Genomic DNA, 13,964 nt, shown 5'->3' with positions numbered 1-13,964 from the left:
ACACATGTTTCTTGAAGGAGTCAGTAGATCATCAAACACACATGTTTCTTGAAGGAGTCAGTAGATCATCAAACACAGATGTTTCTTGAAGGAGTCAGTAGATCATCAAACACACATGTTTCTTGAAAGAGTCAGTAGATCATCAAACACAGATGTTTCTTGAAGGAGTCAGTAGATCATCAAACACAGATGTTTGTTGAAGGAGTCAGTAGATCATCAAACACAGATGTTTCTTGAAGGAGTCAGTAGATCGTCAAACACAGATGTTTCTTGAAGGAGTCAGTAGATCATCAAACACAGATGTTTGTTGAAGGAGTCAGTAGATCATCAAACACAGATGTTTCTTGAAGGAGTCAGTAGATCATCAAACACAGATGGTTCTTGAAGGAGTCAGTAGATCATCAAACACAGATGTTTCTTGAAGGAGTCAGTAGATCATCAAACACAGATGTTTCTTGAAGGAGTCAGTAGATCATCAAACACAGATGTTTGTTGAAGGAGTCAGTAGATCATCAAACACAGATGTTTCTTGAAGGAGTCAGTAGATCATCAAACACAGATGGTTCTTGAAGGAGTCAGTAGATCATCAAACACAGATGTTTCTTGAAGGAGTCAGTAGATCATCAAACACAGATGTTTCTTGAAGGAGTCAGTAGATCATCAAACACAGATGTTTGTTGAAGGAGTCAGTAGATCATCAAACACAGATGTTTCTTGAAGGAGTCAGTAGATCGTCAAACACAGATGTTTCTTGAAGGAGTCAGTAGATCATCAAACACAGATGTTTCTTGAAGGAGTCAGTAGATCATCAAACACAGATGTTTCTTGAAGGAGTCAGTAGATCATCAAACACAGATGTTTCTTGAAGGAGTCAGTAGATCATCAAACACAGATGTTTCTTGAAGGAGTCAGTAGATCATCAAACACAGATGTTTCTTGAAGGAGTCAGTAGATCATCAAACACACATGTTTCTTGAAGGAGTCAGTAGATCATCAAACACACATGTTTCTTGAAGGAGTCAGTAGATCATCAAACACAGATGTTTCTTGAAGGAGTCAGTAGATCATCAAACACTGATGTTTCTTGAAGGAGTCAGTAGATCATCAAACACAGATGTTTCTTGAAGGAGTCAGTAGATCATCAAACACAAATATTTCTCTCCTCTGGTCCGGAAGTTCAGGAACCATCAGTAGATTCTGATCCACAGACCTCAGAGCCCGAGTTGGGGTGTAAGTCTGGATCAGATCACTGATGGAAGGTCTGACCATGAATAGATCTGAAAGTAAGAACCAGAATTTTAAAATGATCCTGAAAGAAACTGGCAGCCAGTGAAGAGTTTGAAGGAGAAATGTGAGTTCTTCTACTAGAGCGGCTCAGAATTCTGGCTTCAGAGTTTTGTATGAACTGCAGGCGAGACGGCACCGTTAATACACTAACGAAACTTCTGCTTCAGTTCCGTGTCAGGACACCATGAAGAAAGTGTCGGTGAAGCGCGTGAACCGATACGACGAGAGCATCGACCTCTACACGGAGTTCTTCATGCCGTACGAGCTCACGTCCTTCGACGACACGTTTTGCATCGAGATGACCAACTCTGCGCGGTGAGACGACATCGGACCCAAACTCTCTGACGACGGAGACTCGGAGCTTCCTGTCGTTTATTCATTTTCCTGTTTTGTTCCTGCAGAGAATTCATGCCCAAAACCTTGGGTGTGGATCCGAGTCCCTTCACTGTTCGCAAGCCAGAAGAAACGGGGAAATCAGTCCTCGGGTCAGTGGCGTGTGGAGACCTAATTTGTTTATGCTCCTGTGTGTCGGTGTGTGTCAGTGTGTGTCACCGTGTGTTACTGTGTGTGTCACCGTGTGTCACCGTGTCCTCGTAGACACATTTATTTGACATCGTATTCCTGGAGAATCTATTTTTCCACTCATTTCATTACAATCTCTTTGAAGTGTGTTCGTGTGTCGTGTTGGTCCCAGGCTGCACAAACACACACTAAGTTAGTGTATTAGTGTTGGTTACTGGCTGCACAAACACACACTAAGTTAGTGTATTAGTGTTGGTTACTGGCTGCACAAACACACACTAAGTTAGTGTAATAGTGTTGGTTACTGGCTGCACAAACACACACTAAGTTAGTGTATTAGTGTTGGTTACTGGCTGCACAAACACACACTAAGTTAGTGTTATTAGTGTTGGTCACTGGCTGCACAAACAAACACACACACACACTAAGTTAGTGTTATTAGTGTTGGTTACTGGCTGCACAAACACCCACACACACTGAGTTAGTGTTATTAGTGTTGGTTACTGGCTACACAAAAACACACTAAGTTAGTGTATTAGTGTTGGTTACTGGCTGCACAAACACGCACACACACTGAGTTAGTGTTATTAGTGTTGGTTACTGGCTGCACAAACACACACTAAGTGTATTAGTGTTGGTTACTGGCTGCACAAAAACACACTAAGTTAGTGTATTAGTGTTGGTTACTGGCTGCACACACACACACTAAGTTAGTGTATTAGTGTTGGTTACTGGCTGCACAAAAACAAACTTAGTGTATTAGTGTTGGTTACTGGCCGCACAAAAACACACTAAGTTAGTGTATTAGTGTTGGTTACTGGCTGCACAAACACACACTAAGTTAGTGTTATTAGTGTTGGTTACTGGCTGCACAAACACACACACACACACTAAGTTAGTGTTATTAGTGTTGGTTACTGGCTGCACAAACACATACACACAAACACACTAAGTTAGTGTTATTAGTGTTGGTTACTGGCTGCACAAACAAACACACACACACACTAAGTTAGTGTTATTAGTGTTGGTCACTGGCTGCACAAACAAACACACACACACACTGAGTTAGTGTAATAGTGTTGGTTACTGGCTGCACAAACACACACTAAGTTAGTGTAATAGTGTTGGTTACTGGCTGCACACACACACACTAACCTAGTGTATTAGTGTTTGTCACTGGCTGCACACACAAACTAAGTTAGTGTATTAGTGTTGGTTACTGGCTGCACAAACACACACTAAGTTAGTGTTATTAGTGTTGGTTACTGGCTGCACAAACACACACTGAGTTAGTGTTATTGGTGTTGGTTACTGGCTGCACAAACAAACACACACTAAGTTAGTGTAATAGTGTTGGTTACTGGCTGCACAAACACACACTAAGTTAGTGTATTAGTGTTGGTTACTGGCTGCACAAACACACACTAAGTTAGTCTAATAGTGTTGGTTACTGGCTGCACAAACACACACTAAGTTAGTGTATTAGTGTTGGTTACTGGCTGCACACACACACACTAAGTTAGTGTATTAGTGTTGTTTACTGACTGCACAAACACACACTAAGTTAGTGTATTAGTGTTGGTTACTGGCTTCACAAAAACACACTAAGTTAGTGTATTAGTGTTGGTTACTGGCTGCACACACACACACTAAGTAAGTGTATTAGTGTTGGTTACTGGCTGCACAAACACACACACACACTGAGTTAGTGTTATTGGTGTTGGTTACTGGCTGCACAAACACACACACACACACACACACACACTAAGATAGTGTTATTAGTGTTGGTTACTGGCTGCACACACACACACTAAGTTAGTGTAATAGTGTTGGTTATTGGCTGCACACACACACTAAGTTAGTGTATTAGTGTTGGTTATTGGCTGCACACACACACTAAGCTAGTGTATTAGTGTTTGTCACTGGCTGCACACACACACTAAGTTAGTGTATTAGTGTTGTTTACTGACTGCACAAACACACACTAAGTTAGTGTATTATTGTTGGTTACTGACTGCACAAACACACACTAAGTTAGTGTATTAGTGTTGGTTACTGGCTGCACAAACACGCACACACACTGAGTTAGTGTTATTAGTGTTGGTTACTGGCTGCACAAACACACACTAAGTTAGTCTAATAGTGTTGGTAACTGGCTGCACAAACAAACACACACTAAGTTAGTGTATTAGTGTTGGTTACTGGCTGCACAAACACACACACACACTGAGTTAGTGTTATTGGTGTTGGTTACTTGCTGCACAAACACACACACACACACACACACACACACACACACACACTAAGTTAGTGTTATTAGTGTTGGTTACTGGCTTCACAAAAACACACTAAGTTAGTGTATTAGTGTTGGTTATTGGCTGCACAAACACACACACACACTGAGTTAGTGTTATTGGTGTTGGTTACTGGCTGCACACCCACACACACACACACACTAAGATAGTGTTATTAGTGTTGGTTACTGGCTGCACACACACACACACACACTAAGTTAGTGTTATTAGTGTTGGTTACTGGCTTCACAAAAACACACTAAGTTAGTGTATTAGTGTTGGTTATTGGCTGCACACACACACACACACACTGAGTTAGTGTTATTGGTGTTGGTTACTGGCTGCACAAACACACACACACACACTGAGTTAGTGTTATTAGTGTTAGTTACTTGCTGCACAAACACACACACACACACTAAGATAGTGTTATTAGTGTTGGTTACTGGCTGCACAAACACACACACACACTAAGTTAGTGTTATTAGTGTTGGTTACTGGCTGCACACACACACACACACACACTAAGTTAGTGTATTATTGTTGGTTACTGGCTTCACAAAAACACACTAAGTTAGTGTATTAGTGTTTGTTACTGGCTGCACAAACACACACACACTAAGTTAGTGTATGAGTGTTGGTTACTGGCTGCACAAACACACACTAAGTTAGTCTAATAGTGTTGGTTACTGACTGCACAAACACACACACACTAAGTTAGTGTATTAGTGTTGGTTACTGGCTGCACACACACACACTAAGTAAGTGTAATAGTGTTGGTTACTGGCTGCACAAACACACACTTAGTTAGTCTAATAGTGTTGGTTACTGGCTGCACAAACACACACTAAGTTAGTCTTATAGTGTTGGTCACTGGCTGCACAAACAAACACACACTAAGTTAGTGTATTAGTGTTGGTCCCTGGCTGCACAAACACACACTAAGTTAGTCTAATAGTGTTGGTTACTGGCTGCACAAACACACACACACTAAGTTAGTGTATTTGTGTTGGTCACTGGCTGCACAAACACACACTTAGTTAGTCTAATAGTGTTGGTTACTGGCTGCACAAACGCACACTTAGTCTAATAGTGTTGGTCCCAGGCTGCACAAACACACACTAAGTTAGTGTATTAGTGTTGGTTACTGGCTGCACACACGCACACTAAGTTAGTGTATGAGTGTTGGTTACTGGCTGCACACACACACACTAAGTTAGTGTATTAGTGTTGGTTACTGGCTGCACAAACACACACTTAGTTAGTCTAATAGTGTTGGTTACTGGCTACACAAACGCACACTAAGTTAGTCTAATAGTGTTGGTTACTGGCTGCACAAACAAACACTAAGTTAGTGTATCAGTGTTGGTTACTGGCTGCACAAACACACACTAAGTTAGTGTAATAGTGTTGGTTACTGGCTGCACAAACACACACTAAGTTAGTGTATTAGTGTTGGTTACTGGCTGCACAAACACACACTAAGTTAGTGTATTAGTGTTTGTTACTGGCTGAACACACACACTGAGTTAGTGTTATTAGTGTTGGTTACTGGCTGCACACACACACTAAGTTAGTGTTATTAGTGTTGGTTACTGGCTGCACACACACACTAAGTTAGTGTTATTAGTGTTGGTTACTGGCTGCACAAACACACACACTAAGTTAGTGTTATTAGTGTTGGTTACTGGCTGCACACACACACACACACACACTAAGTTAGTGTATTATTGTTGGTTACTGGCTTCACAAAAACACACTAAGTTAGTGTATTAGTGTTTGTTACTGGCTGCACAAACACACACACACTAAGTTAGTGTATGAGTGTTGGTTACTGGCTGCACAAACACACACTAAGTTAGTCTAATAGTGTTGGTTACTGACTGCACAAACACACACACACTAAGTTAGTGTATTAGTGTTGGTTACTGGCTGCACACACACACACTAAGTAAGTGTAATAGTGTTGGTTACTGGCTGCACAAACACACACTTAGTTAGTCTAATAGTGTTGGTTACTGGCTGCACAAACACACACTAAGTTAGTCTTATAGTGTTGGTCACTGGCTGCACAAACAAACACACACTAAGTTAGTGTATTAGTGTTGGTCCCTGGCTGCACAAACACACACTAAGTTAGTCTAATAGTGTTGGTTACTGGCTGCACAAACACACACACACTAAGTTAGTGTATTTGTGTTGGTCACTGGCTGCACAAACACACACTTAGTTAGTCTAATAGTGTTGGTTACTGGCTGCACAAACGCACACTTAGTCTAATAGTGTTGGTCCCAGGCTGCACAAACACACACTAAGTTAGTGTATTAGTGTTGGTTACTGGCTGCACACACGCACACTAAGTTAGTGTATGAGTGTTGGTTACTGGCTGCACACACACACACTAAGTTAGTGTATTAGTGTTGGTTACTGGCTGCACAAACACACACTTAGTTAGTCTAATAGTGTTGGTTACTGGCTACACAAACGCACACTAAGTTAGTCTAATAGTGTTGGTTACTGGCTGCACAAACAAACACTAAGTTAGTGTATCAGTGTTGGTTACTGGCTGCACAAACACACACTAAGTTAGTGTAATAGTGTTGGTTACTGGCTGCACAAACACACACTAAGTTAGTGTATTAGTGTTGGTTACTGGCTGCACAAACACACACTAAGTTAGTGTATTAGTGTTTGTTACTGGCTGAACACACACACTGAGTTAGTGTTATTAGTGTTGGTTACTGGCTGCACACACACACTAAGTTAGTGTTATTAGTGTTGGTTACTGGCTGCACACACACACTAAGTTAGTGTTATTAGTGTTGGTTACTGGCTGCACAAACACACACACTAAGTTAGTGTTATTAGTGTTGGTTACTGGCTGCACAAACACACACACACACTAAGTTAGTGTTATTAGTGTTGGTCACTGGCTGCACAAACACACACTAAGTTAGTCTAATAGTGTTGGTTACTGGCTGCACAAACACACACACACACACTGAGTTAGTGTTATTAGTGTTGGTCACTGGCTGCACACACACACACTACACTGCATATGTATTCATGTAACACTTTTGTTTTTTCGGGCCTTCGGGTCACCTTGACCCAGAGATAACACCAGGGATAATTACCTTCAGTATCACGGCCTTCATATCAATCCCTGGACTCGCAAGTGTCGACTCTGAAGTGTTCCTTCGTCTGGCAGCAACAAGAGCAGCAAGGAGGAGACGCTGCTGCAGAGGAAGACGGCGGCGAGCGCGCCGCCTCCCCCGAGCGAGGAGGCCATCTCCAGCACGTCTGAGGACGACTCCGAGGACGAGCGCGACGACGACGGATCCGTGTCCCAGCGCTCGACGCCGGTGAAGGTTCTCGCCGAGTCCGGGGAGAACCATCGCACGCAGGAGGTCAGGAAGATGCATCTTCTACTTTTGTTCACATGTTGAGGGATTCATGTTCTACTCATGAGTTTTTTTTAGAGTTGTAGACAAAAATGTTTGTTCATTTTTAGTGTAGCGACTGGAGCTCAGTTGTCTTCGTCTTCGTCCAAAAAGACTAAAAACATCCAAATACCTTCAAACTGCTCGACTGTAACGTCCATCTTGTGAAGAATTGTTCAGGACTGTGCTCCAGTCGCTACATTAAAATGAACAAACATTTGTGTCTAGAACTCTAAAAATAAACAAGTTACTCTGAAAATAATCAACATCAGTCGACGTGAGAACATGAGGGAAGTTTGGATGAACTGTCACTTTAAATAAATGGATTCTAATAACAAAAATATATTTATTGCTTTAGCTCAACTGTTGTTGTGTCTATTATACGTACAAACTTCCATAAAGAGTTCCACACACTAAGTTAGTGTATTAGTGTTGGTTACTGGCTGCACAAACACACACTAAGTTGGTGTATTAGTGTTGGTTACTGGCTGCACACACACACACTAAGTAAGTGTAGTAGTGTTGGTTACTGGCTGCACAAACACACACACACACTAAGTGTAATAGTGTTGGTTACTGGCTGCACAAACACACACTAAGTGTATTAGTGTTGGTTACTTGCTGCACAAACACACACACACACTAAGTTAGTGTATTAGTGTTGGTTACTGGCTGCACAAACACACACTAAGTGTATTAGTGTTGGTTACTGGCTGCACAAACACACACACACACACTAAGTTAGTGTATTAGTGTTGGTTACTGGCTGCACAAACAGACACTAAGTGTTTTAGTGTTGGTTACTGGCTGCACAAACACACACTAAGTTAGTATATTAGTGTTGGTTACTGGCTGCACACACACACACTAAGTTAGTGTATTAGTGTTGGTTACTGGCTGCACAAACACACACTAAGTTAGTGTATTAGTGTTGGTTACTGGCTGCACAAACACACACTAAGTTAGTGTATTAGTGTTGGTTACTGGCTGCACAAACACACACTAAGTTAGTGTATTAGTGTTGGTTACTGGCTGCACAAACACACACTAAGTTAGTGTATTAGTGTTGGTTACTGGCTGCACACACACACACTAAATAAGTGTATTAGTGTTCGTTACTGGCTGCACAAACACACACTAAGTTAGTGTATTAGTGTTGGTTACTGGCTGCGCAAACACACACTAAGTTAGTGTATTAGTGTTGGTTACTGGCTGCACAAACACACACTAAGTGTATTAGTGTTGGTTACTGGCTGCACAAACACACACTAAGTTAGTGTATTAGTGTTGGTCCCAGGCTGCACAAACACACACTAAGTTAGTATATTAGTGTTGGTTACTGGCTACACACACACACACTAAGTTAGTGTAATAGTGTTGGTTACTGGCTGCACACACACACTAAGTTAGTGTAATAGTGTTAGTTACTGGCTGCACAAAGACACACTAAGTTAGTGTATTAGTGTTGGTTACTGGTTGCACAAACACACACTAAGTTAGTGTATTAGTGTTGGTTACTGGCTGCACACAGATGACACAATCATAAAGACAAAGAACAAGATGATACAATGAATAAAGACAAAGAACAAGATGACACAATCAATAAAGACAAAGAACAAGATGAAACAATCATAAAGACAAAGAACAAGATGACACAATCATAAAGACAAAGAACAATATGACACAATCAATAAAGACAAAGAACAAGATGACACAATCATAAAGACAAAGAACAAGATGACACAATCAATAAAGACAAAGAACAAAATGACACAATCAATAAAGACAAAGAACAAGATGACACAATCAATAAAGACAAAGAACAAGATGACACAATCAATAAAGACAAAGAACAAGATGACACAATCATAAAGACAAATAACAAGATGACACAATCATAAAGACAAAGAACAAGACGACACAATCAATAAAGACAAAGAACAAGATGACACAATCATAAAGACAAAGAACAAGATGACACAATCATAAAGACAAAGAACAAGATGACACAATCAATAAAGACAAAGAACAAGATGACACAATCATAAAGACAAAGAACAAGATGACACAATCAATAAAGACAAAGAACAATATGACACAATCATAAAGACAAAGAACAAGATGACACAATCAATAAAGACAAAGAACAAGATGACACAATCAATAAAGACAAAGAACAATATGACACAATCATAAAGACAAAGAACAAGGTGACACAATCAATAAAGACAAAGAACAAGATGACACAATCAATAAAGACAAAGAACAAGATGACACAATCATAAAGACAAAGAACAAGATGACACAATCAATAAAGACAAAGAACAAGATGACACAATCAATAAAGACAAAGAACAAGATGACACAATCATAAAGACAAAGAACAAGACGACACAATCAATAAAGACAAAGAACAAGATGACACAATCAATAAAGACAAAGAACAAGATGACACAATCATAAAGACAAAGAACAAGATGACACAATCATAAAGACAAAGAACAAAATGACACAATCAATAAAGACAAAGAACAAGATGACACAATCAAGTCTAAAGATAAAAACAAAGAACATAGATCAAAGAAAAACAACATAGACAAAGGATACAAAGACTAACATAGAACAGAACATCCAGATACTTTCACTCCACTCCTGCCCCCGAACTCAGAATTGTACAATTTAATAGCCCGAGGGATGAATGAGTCCCTGAGTCTATTAGTGTTGCACCTGGGTAGGAGCATTCGTGCTTCATCTGCTTCTCTGCTCACTGATGACAGTGTTCAGAGGATGATAGTCATCATCATGATGGACAGTAGTTTGTTCAATGATCTCCTCTCAGTAACTGTCACCAGTGAGTCCAGCTTCAACCACAGAGCCAGCCCTCCTGATCAACCTGTGCAACCTGTTGACCTCCTCTTGGACACATTTCCACCCCAACACACCACAGCATAGAACACTGGCCACCACAGACTGGTAGAACATGCAGAGGAGCTTCTTGCAGATGTTAAATGATCGAAGCCTCCTCAGAAAGTACAGTCTACTCTGAACCTTCTTATATACATGGTCTGTGTTGATCACCGACACGAAAGTTGTGGTGATTCCTTCTCAGGTGTAGAGGTTTATCCTCCACCGATCGAATCCTTTCACAGCAGCGTTTACGCCGTGAAAGCCTCTCGTGCGTTCTTCTTCTGGAGGTGAAGGTCTCACGTGTCCAGCACAGCTGCTGAAGGAACGGTTTACTGCCGAGAGGAGGAAGTCACGGGTTCTGTAACATGTAATTACAGCGGCTCGCTTCACACTCATGGAGCGCGTGTGTGAGATGGTTGTTGTTGTTCCTGTGTTTACATGACATTACGCCTGGTGGCAGAAAGAATAATTACACGGATATAATACTAATAAGATATAATGCTTCTATTACGTAACAGCGCTCAGGCTGATGCAAACATCTGACGTACAGCGGCTCCTCGTTTATAAACCAAAGCAGTGACTTTTCATGTTGTGGCCCTTATGATCCTCCCTGAACTCGTGATGCTTTGCCGCCCAGCCAATCCATCTCCGCCGTTCGTCACGACAACACGGACGCGTCGTTTAAATGCAGCATTTGTAGCGACCAATCAGCCGTCACTAAATGGAGCGGTGTGTAGAAAGGCATGCTTGGAGGGCAGCGTTTCCTGGGCAGTACCATAGACCTATATACATGTATACTTAGACCTGTATACATATATACATAGACCTGTATACATGTATACTTAGACCTGTATACATAGACCTATATACATGGACCTATATACATATATACATAGACCTATATACATGTATACTTAGACCTGTATACATAGACCTATATACATGGACCTATATACATATATACATAGACCTATATACATGGACCTATATACATGGACATATATACTTACACATATATACTTAGACATACATGTGTATAAGTATACGTGTCTGTATACGTATATAGGTCTACGTATATATGTTTATGTATATATGTTCATGTATATATGTATATAGGTCTATGTATACAGGTCTATGTTTATATGTATATAGGTCTTTGTATATAGGTATATATAAATATGTCTATGTATGCAGGTCTATGTATATATGTATATCGGTCTATGTATACAGGTCTATGTATACAGGTCTATGTATATATGTCTATGTATATAAGTCTATGTATATAGGTCTATGTATATATGTATACAGGTCTATGTATACAGGTCTATGTATACAGGTCTATGTATATAGGTATATGTATATATGTATACAGGTCTATGTATACAGGTCTATGTATATATGTATACAGGTCTATGTATACAGGTCTATGTATATATGTATACAGGTCTATGTATACAGGTCTATGTATATATGTATACAGGTCTATGTATATATGTATACAGGTCTATGTATACAGGTCTATGTATATATGTATACAGGTCTATGTATACAGGTCTATGTATATAGGTCTATGTATATATGTATACAGGTCTATGTATACAGGTCTATGTATATATGTATACAGGTCTATGTATATATGTATACAGGTCTATGTATACAGGTCTATGTATATATGTATACAGGTCTATGTATATATGTATACAGGTCTATGTATACAGGTCTATGTATATAGGTCTATGTATATATGTATACAGGTCCATGTATACAGGTCTATGTATACAGGTCTATGTATGTATGTATACAGGTCTATGTATACAGGTCTATGTATATATGTATACAGGTCTATGTATACAGGTCTATGTATATAGGTCTATGTATATATGTATACAGGTCTATGTATACAGGTCTATGTATATATGTATACAGGTCCATGTATACAGGTCTATGTATATATGTATACAGGTCTATGTATATATGTATACAGGTCTATGGGCAGTACTGTCTGATTTGAAGAAACAAAACAGCGACATATTGAGGAACCACTGTATGTTTCACAGTCTTGAGATTATTTTCATTTAATGCTGTGAAGTTTGTTTCTGAGGCTCGTTGATAACAATAACAAATAAATCAAGATTATAAATCAGGATCATTGAGAAGATCCGTCTGGTTTAGATGCTCCACAGACCCGGAGGAACTACAAATATATTCATGTTCACAAACCTGTGCTCATCATCACATGTTTTAATACATGTCTTGTATCAGATTTAAGACTCTGTGTCTCAATGAGGCTTTCTGTCCACACGACCTTTGACCCCCGACCTCATCTTCTGCTCAGGAGGTCCAGCAGCAGGTGTGCAAGGAGCCGTACGGCCTTGACCTGGACGCACCTGCGGCCGATGAAGACGTTCTCATCTACGAGAGGTGAGTTTTCTCAGTTGGTCGTTTCACGTCCAGAACAACATGACGTGACACAGATGGAACCTTCAGACCAGAAGTTAATGATGAATATATATTTATTACTAAATGATGGTTTGTATGACAATCATGACCATGTTTTACACTCATTACTTTATAAAGCTGCTCTGAAATCTGGACGAACGAGAGGTTACGAGTGTGATGTGTGACTCTATTGTATCATCAGTGTGTGTGTTGTTGTGATGTGTGACTCTATTGTATCATCAGTGTGTGTGTTGTTGTCATGTGTGACTCTATTGTATCATCAGTGTGTGTGTTGTTGTGATGTGTGACTCTATTGTATCATCAGTGTGTGTGTTGTTGTGATGTGTGACTCTTTTGTATCATCAGTGTGTGTTGTTGTGATGTGTGACTCTATTGTATCATCAGTGTGTGTGTTGATGTGATGTGTGACTCTATTGTATCATCAGTGTGTGTGTTGTTGTGATGTGTGACTCTATTGTATCATCAGTGTGTGTTGTTGTGATGTGTGACTCTATTGTATCATCAGTGTGTGTGTTGTCGTGATGTGTGACTCTTTTGCATCATCAGTGTGTGTTGTGATGTGTGACTCTATTGTATCATCAGTGTGTGTGTGTTGTTGTGATGTGTGACTCTTTTGTATCATCAGTGTGTGTGTGTTGTTGTGATGTGTGACTCTATTGTATCATCAGTGTGTGTGTTGTTGTGATGTGTGACTCTATTGTATCATCAGTGTGTGTTGTTGTGACTCTATTGTATCATCAGTGTGTGTGTTGTCATGATGTGTGACTCTATTGTATCATCAGTGTGTGTGTTGTTGTGATGTGTGACTCTTTTGTATCATCAGTGTGTGTTGTTTTGATGTGTGACTCTATTGTATCATCAGTGTGTGTGTTGTTGTGATGTGTGACTCTTTTGCATCATCAGTGTGTGTTGTGATGTGTGACTCTATTGTATCATCAGTGTGTGTGTGTTGTTGTGATGTGTGACTCTTTTGTATCATCAGTGTGTGTGTGTTGTTGTGATGTGTGACTCTATTGTATCATCAGTGTGTGTGTTGTTGTGATGTGTGACTCTA

At 40.0% G+C, this 13,964-nt stretch overlaps 1 protein-coding gene across 1 annotated transcript in view; it reads left to right on the top strand.

The window, feature by feature from the left end:
* Nucleotides 1-13,964, top strand: part of fig4a (FIG4 phosphoinositide 5-phosphatase a) — a 109,041-nt gene that overhangs the window by 83,734 nt on the left and 11,343 nt on the right. The window contains exons 19-22 of the mRNA XM_087806438.1: nt 1,455-1,602; nt 1,689-1,772; nt 7,312-7,510; nt 12,786-12,871. Of these exons, the coding sequence (XP_087662564.1) occupies nt 1,455-1,602; nt 1,689-1,772; nt 7,312-7,510; nt 12,786-12,871 (517 nt within the window). The remainder of the gene's footprint in view (nt 1-1,454; nt 1,603-1,688; nt 1,773-7,311; nt 7,511-12,785; nt 12,872-13,964) is intronic.

Source organism: Callionymus lyra, chromosome 13 (assembly GCF_982586985.1).
Source record: "Callionymus lyra chromosome 13, fCalLyr1.hap1.1, whole genome shotgun sequence".
Classification (NCBI taxonomy): Eukaryota; Metazoa; Chordata; class Actinopteri; order Syngnathiformes; family Callionymidae; genus Callionymus; species Callionymus lyra.
Note: the sequence above shows the minus strand (reverse complement) of the source record. Positions and strands in the feature narration are given on the sequence as shown.